The sequence below is a fragment of the Jaculus jaculus genome, chromosome 2, assembly GCF_020740685.1.
Source record: "Jaculus jaculus isolate mJacJac1 chromosome 2, mJacJac1.mat.Y.cur, whole genome shotgun sequence".
Classification (NCBI taxonomy): domain Eukaryota; kingdom Metazoa; phylum Chordata; class Mammalia; order Rodentia; family Dipodidae; genus Jaculus; species Jaculus jaculus.
The window spans coordinates 43157684-43164445 of record NC_059103.1 but is presented as its reverse complement, the minus strand read 5'-3'; the positions used below and the strand labels follow the sequence as shown (position 1 = coordinate 43164445).

Below are 6762 nucleotides of genomic sequence, written 5' to 3'. Positions count from 1 at the left end.
CCTCGCCCTCCAGGGGCTTGTGGCCCTCCACATCCACCTCCTGCTCCTCCTCCTCGTCCTCCTCGTCGGAGCTGTCCTCGCTGGGGTAGCTGCAGCTGGTGCCCTCGGGGGACAGGAGGCCTCGGTGGGGCGGCTGCGGGGCCGGCGGGGGCGGCGGCGGCGGCGGCGGCGGCGGGGCCGGGTGGTGGCGCTCGGGACCCGGCTCGTCGGGCTGTGGAGGCAGCAGCAGCAGCGGCGACGGGGGCTGCGGAGGGTGGTGGTGGTGGTGGTGGTGCGGGTGGTGGTGGTGGTGATGGTGGTGGTGCGCCGGGCCCGCGTGCGGCGCGCCCGCCGACGCCCCGTGCAGCTTGGCCAGGCTCTCGGCGTCGTCCTTGCCACCCACGGGCCGGAAGGCGCTTGAGTGATGGTAGCCGCCGCCGCCCGCCTTGCGCCCTTCCAGGAGGTGCGGGTGGTGGGGTGCGGGCACCCGGGCGCCCGCGGGACCCGCTCCGGGGGCCGTGGCTCCCGCCCCGGACGGGACGGCCGGGTCCGCCGGGGGCGTGGAACCGGCGCTGCAGTCCCCCCCACTGCCGCCCGGGGGCGACTCGAAGAGCGCGTCGCGAGCTCCCGAACCCCCTGCGGAGGGCGACGGGCCCGAACCCGGGCCATTGGTCACCCCGGGAGGGGGCTGACCCGGAGGGGGCGCGGCCTCGGCGCTGCTGCCCGCGCCGCCCGGCTCGGCCAGGTCCAGGAAGGCCTGGCGCAGCAGGGCCGGGCTGTCACCCAGCGCGCATCCGAGCGCCGAGGGCGGCTGCGGCGGGGGCTGTAGGTAGGTGGGGACCGGCAGCCCTCCGGGGGTCCGCGGCGGCCAGAACATGCAGAAGGGCGGGTAGAAAGCGTCCTTGCGGCCCGTGGGCCAGAAGAGCCCGGACAGCCCGGCCTTGGGCGCCGCCCCCGCGCCCCCCGCGCCCGCCGCTCCCAGCGCCTCGGCCGCCGCGCCCGCGTCCTCCTTCTTGTGACACAAGCCGAAGGCGGCGGCGGCGGCCGGGAAAGTGTACGGATGCGGGAAGAGCCCCCCGCAGCCCGGGAACTTCTGCAGCACGCCCCCGAAGGAGCCCTTGCTGGGCACCGGGATGACCGGGTAGCTGCGGGGACCTTTGGCGACCGCCGCCGCGCCGGCTCCCGCGCCCGCGCCCACGCCGACTCCGGTGACACAGCCGCCCGCGGCGCCGCCCCCGCCCGCCCCCGCGCCCCCCGAGGCCGCAGGCCACCGACAGACTGGCGGCCGCCGCGGAGAGGCTGGCCGCGGCCACCACGGCCTCCTGGAGGGAGTCGTCGTCGTCGTCGAAGCGGGGTCGCTTGTGATGCGCGTGCGGGGCGCCCGCCAGCTCCGCCAGGGGCGGCGGCGGCGGCGGGGGAGGCGGCGGCGCCCCCAGCAGGTGAGGACCCAGCAGGCCACCTCCGCCGGCCACCGCGGCCGCCGCGGCCACCGCCGCGGCCTTGACCGAGCTGAGCGGGTGGCAGGCCGGGTGCGCGCTGGGCTGGGGCAGCGCGCGCTTGCGGCTGCCTCCGTTGAACATGGCCTTCACGTCCTCCCAGGCGAAGACCAGCTCGTCCTGAGGGCTCTTGTCGGTGAGCTTGAGGTGCCGGCGCCACGAGTTGAAGTTGGCCGCGTCGGGCTGCGTGTACTTGGCGTCCGGGGTGCGGTGCGAGTGGAAGATGAACTTGTTGGGCGAGAAGTACATGTTGCAGTAGCCGCACTTGATGCACTTGGCGCGCGAGCTGTTGTAGCGCGCGGGGATGAAGCTGCCTCGGCAGCCCCACGCGCACTCGTGCGACACGTCGAAGGCGAAGTTATCAGGCAGCTTGGGCGGCCTGTTCTCGCCCAGGAACGACTTGCACAGGCGCTCGGCCTCGCGCTTCGTGATCATGCCGCAGCGGCGCGAGGAGATGGGCATGGCCCCCGCGCGCCTCAGGATCTCCAGCTGCACCGGCGTGCACTGCACGCACGTGATGCCCAGCGCCACGCGGCGGTTGTGGATCTCGTTGTAGCTGAAGTTTTTGAGGAGCGTGTTGGAGATCTGTGCCAGGCACAGGCGCTCCTGCCCGTCGATCACCAACGACACGATAGGGATGCCGTAGAGGGTCACCTGGCCCACCTGGTTGGGTTTGAGGTTGCCATGGCCTGGCCGGGGCTGGCTCAGAGCGTCTGGCTGGAAGGCGCTTGATGGTGAGGCGAGTAGGATGTCGTTGGGCCCAGGCAGCGGGCTGGTAGCCATCTCCTCCGCCCTGGAACCCTGGGCTGAGCCCTCGGGGTCTGTCTTGGAGACTGGAAGGAAAGGAAGAGAGAGAGAGAGAGAGAGAGAGAAAGAGTTGACTTGAGCCTTTCTGGTTTTAGACAGACGGGGTGGAGTGTGAGGCGCTAACTGAAGAATAACGACTTTTTTTGCTTTAGTTAGGACATGATTATTGCTGGGTAAAAGGACCAGGTTTTAGACATTACAAGGTCATCTCTTGTCATTGCTTTCAAGGTCGCCCCTTAGGAGGTTCAGCGATTTGTAGGTCACTACAATTTTTCTTCTGATTTACACATCCAAAGTAAATTCTCTTCATCTATCTACTTACTTTTCTTCTATCTGTCTCTACTTATATTAGCCAATTCCTAAGAAAATCAAGATCATATCCCGGATTTATGGAAGCTGCTGGAATGCTATGCCCACCAGAAAAGAGAAAGTAGTGACAGTTGTATAGATTATTGGAGTTATGAAAGCCTGGAGCTTGGCCATTAATACCCGAATTTCAAAAGAGAGACCATTCACATTTGGTTGAAAATAAATTGATTTTGGTTAAAAAGAAATAAACCCAAACGTTTAAAAAGTGATTTCTGTGGTGTCTGTGGTTTCCTTGGGGGAAATTCACTACTGCTTGAAACACAGCTTAGTAAAGCAAAACGAGGCTCCTTCTTCCCCATTCTCGCTCTTACTTTTTTTATTACTGTAATTAGAATTTCTTTTCTTTTCTTTTGGTAGAGGTGGGAAAATCTATATACACGATCGCACCCAAATGGAACATTTCACTTCCAATTTGTCAAGAACTGGTTTGTCAGACTGAGTGGTTCTGGTTCCAGATAGGCAGTTTTAAAACGCGAGGGTGAAGACTTGTGGGTGAACATTTTTAAAAAAGGCTTTCCTGTCATCTCTATGGCAAGGAGTGAGTCAGGACAGGTAAGTGTTTGAAACTCAGAAACAGTGCAAAGAAACAGTTCTTGAAGATCGTTATTGGTGGACCTTAAAAAGCAAATTCAGTTGCATGCAAACCTCCTTCTGCGACATTTTTGCCCTTGCCGGTGTATGTTGATATCTTTACATGATTGTGGGGGGGGGGGAAGGTACCCGACAGAACCGATAATCTGTATAGCAGGTAGTTGTGGAAGCTTTGAAAGCGGAAGTGTAGGTGAGTCTGAGCTAAGATTCCTTATTTCATTTTAGGCCAACTGGATACCACAATGGGGGGTGGGGATATATTCAATAAGATGAAAATGTAGACAAAACCAGGCGAAAAATACCTTCGAGACAATGCTGGTAAGTCAAAACAAGTTAAATGGCCCTTTCCCTATGAAAACAGACAGTGGCCTTGGACTGCCACTGTCCAACGCATAGGCCAAAGTCACCATGGCCTTAGCAGAATCACTCTCACCAAGTCCGCCAGACGTTGTATTCCAGCGGTTTCAGAGAATACACTAACATACCCCTCACGCACACCTGTGCCCCTTCTTATGACAGCTGGATGGACGGATTCGCCCTTCTGCCCTCAGCTCTCACTGTCCTCCTCAACCCCGGAGAAGACTGAACGGACCTCGCGATCAAATCAGTGGAGAGCTGGGCTCGTCACTTTGGGTGGATCGGAGATAGTAATTTCAGGGGACAAGGCCGGACACAGCTGGCCCTAGCTTGGCCAAATGGCCCTTTGACGCTCATTTCTCTCCCAAAGATCCGACAACACGGCGAGCTCTCGCTCATCAAAAACTCCCAACATTAGCAGCCGAGACCTTGCAGACGTATCTGCTCTTGGATGCCCCTCACGTTTGCCCCAAACCACCCCAGAAACTCCATCGGAGCCGAGACACAAATGAGAAGGTCCAGTTTGGGGCATTATTTTAAGGGGTGAAAGGAGAAGAGAGAATTAAAAGTTACTTGAACTGAGACAAGAATCTGGCGCACTTCCCCATCTGGCTGGTGAACCATCAACCCCCCAGCTCGATTCTCTGGTTCCCCCAAGCATCCCCACCGACAGTGAAGCGCCGGTGCCCGCCGGGTCAGGCCGGGTGGGTCCCCTCAGTACCTGGTAACCCCTCGATTTAGGCGCGTGGCTGGCCGCCCATCTTCCGAGGGCGCTCGGAGGCGAAGCATCCAAGCGGGTCCTTGAATCCAGCGGGTCGGACTCCGGCGGGCTGAGCGACGATCCTGGGACTGGTGGGAGCTAATGGCGCTCGAACCCCGGCGTGGGGAGGGGGGTCGCCGAAGGAGGGCCTGGGTCGCGGCGGGTGTCCCCTCCACCGCAAGAAGTGTGGGCGCGCGCAAACCCGCGGCCCGGCGAGCCCCAAGTGGAGCACAGTCTGCCAGCGCCTTTCTCTGTCTCTGAACTCGTGTCCGACCGAGGGGACGCCACCCAGCGGGCAAGGTGACGTCACCGTCTCCCTGACACTCCACATTAAAGGGCTGGCATGTTCCAGGCAGGGAGGGGGGAGCGAAAGCGAGAAGAAGCTAGGGAGAGATCGTTTCTCAGCAGGCATGAGAGCTACCACCAAGGAGGCTGGCTCCTCGGGTCTGATTGAGGAGAGCAAAGCTGAAGGGCCTGCGGCCCATATTCCTGGCGATGTGGATCGCCGGAGCCCCGGATTCTAAACACCTGCAAACTAACTGTTCACCTGCCTGGGATGGTCCCCTTTTTATTTCTCTGAGTCACCCCTCCTTCCAGAACCAACTCTCGGGGAAGGGAGCAAGCCAGTAGCCCCTCCGTAGATACAGAATTGTAGCTTAGTTTCAGCGTCTGAAACACTGCCCAGCGAGGGAAAGGACAGGAAGTTTCTGCGAAGGGTGCCCGATGTGAAACCAGGAAGGACGCAAGAAGCGTGTCCCCACGGTGGCATTTACGTTTGAGTTTTAGGGCAAGATAGAGTTACTGTGTGCAAGTGGGTTAGGACGTCAGCGAACCTGTGTGCACTCATCCACAGCCATTTTTTTGGGAACAGTTCGTAACCCAGTTTAGAAGTTCTATGCAGGGCTAGAGCGATGGCTTAGCAGTTAAGGCGCTTGCCTGCAAAGCCAAATGACCCAGGTTCGATTCCCCAGGACCCATGTAAGCCAGGTGCATATGGTGGCACATGCTTCTGGAGTTCATTTGTAATGACTAGAGGCCCTGGCGTGCCCATTCTCTCTCTCTCTCTCTCCTCTCTCTCTCTCTCTCTCCCTGCAGTTGTGTAACACAAGGAGAAACTGGGGTGGGGTATCCGGGAAGTCCTGCACCCTGACTGGCCCTTGGGCAAATTATTAGTTCCCCTAGAGCAGAAAATGTCTCAGGGACTCATGCGAGTGCATGTAAACCCCATACGCCCCGTCCCCACACATGAAGGGGCCAACTGAAAAAGAATCTTTCCCCATAGCTCCCCAAAGTAAGATATTAATGTAGCATGGGACATTATCTTCTAAGTGACTAGCCCATAAGAGTCAAATCAAACACCAACTAGTTTATCAGAAAGGGAGGAAGCCATCTATTTGGAGGATATTCCAAGGACACCTGCTGCATTGGGGTGTGGAAACCTGGGCATTCTCCCTGTCCTACCACAGATGAATTTTCCATTGCCACCCCGTGAAGCACAGACTTAGAGATGGGCAGTTACAGTGTGGACAAGATGGAACGCTATCCACCAAGCACGAAGCCCAACCCAGACTCTGGCATCGCATGCGCACACCACTGCTAAATGCAATACTGAACATGTGAAAGCAGTACACTGCTCCAAAGGTTAACAAAACCAAGGACAGCCACCGGATAGAGATCCAAAGAGCTTTTGGCTCAGGAATCGCAGCTTTGAAAACATGGTTTCATAGCCATGACAATTGTGGTGTTTGTTGTGGGGGAGAAGTTTCAAATGACAATGAAATAATTATCCACCAAATTGCTCATTTCTAAAGGCATTAAGAGCACAAATTAGGCTCTCTCCTCAGGGGCTGAGATCAGCAGTGTACTTCCTGTCCAATGTTCCCAAATCCCTTTGAAAAGAAAGGCAACTTCTGGTTTCTGCCTGTCCAGCCCACTCCCCAAAAAGGAACACTGTTGTTTTCAAATCCCTTCCTGAGGAAGACTGAAGCATCTCCCTCCCCTTCTACTCTTCTGAAGTTTCCAGAACCAAGCTTAATTCCTTCTTCTCCTCCAACTCCTCGAGACTTTCTTACCACCCCCGAGTTGAACTTTATGACTGAAATTGAGGAGAGGCACGTTGGTCTACAGCGCTGAGGGGAGGAGACGCCCTGCAGTCTGCACTTTTCACTGTGCAGACCCCAGGTTTACTGAAATGACTTCTCTTTGTGGAACAGATCTTTGCTTTTTTAATAAATGTCTTTGAAAACATACTTCTTGAAGCTGAAGAAACATGGTGCTCCACAATTTATAATCCCAGCACTCAGGAGGCTGAGGCAGGTGGATTGCTATGAGTCGAAGGCGAGTTTGGAATACATAGTGAATTGAGTGTGACTCCCTGTGTCAACCCCTCACTTCTGTTTTTGA

The 6762-nt window shown here is 57.6% G+C and overlaps 1 protein-coding gene across 1 annotated transcript in view; it reads right to left on the bottom strand.

The window, feature by feature from the left end:
- Skor2 (SKI family transcriptional corepressor 2) overlaps nt 1–4365 on the bottom strand; it is a 47658-nt gene extending 43293 nt beyond the window's left edge. The window contains 3 exon segments of the mRNA XM_045144523.1: nt 1–1243; nt 1245–2308; nt 4321–4365. The exon segment at nt 1–1243 is cut by the window's left edge and continues 374 nt beyond it. Of these exon segments, the coding sequence (XP_045000458.1) occupies nt 1–1243; nt 1245–2258 (2257 nt within the window). The 5' untranslated portion in view covers nt 2259–2308; nt 4321–4365.
- Nucleotides 4366–6762: the final 2397 nt, after the last annotated feature.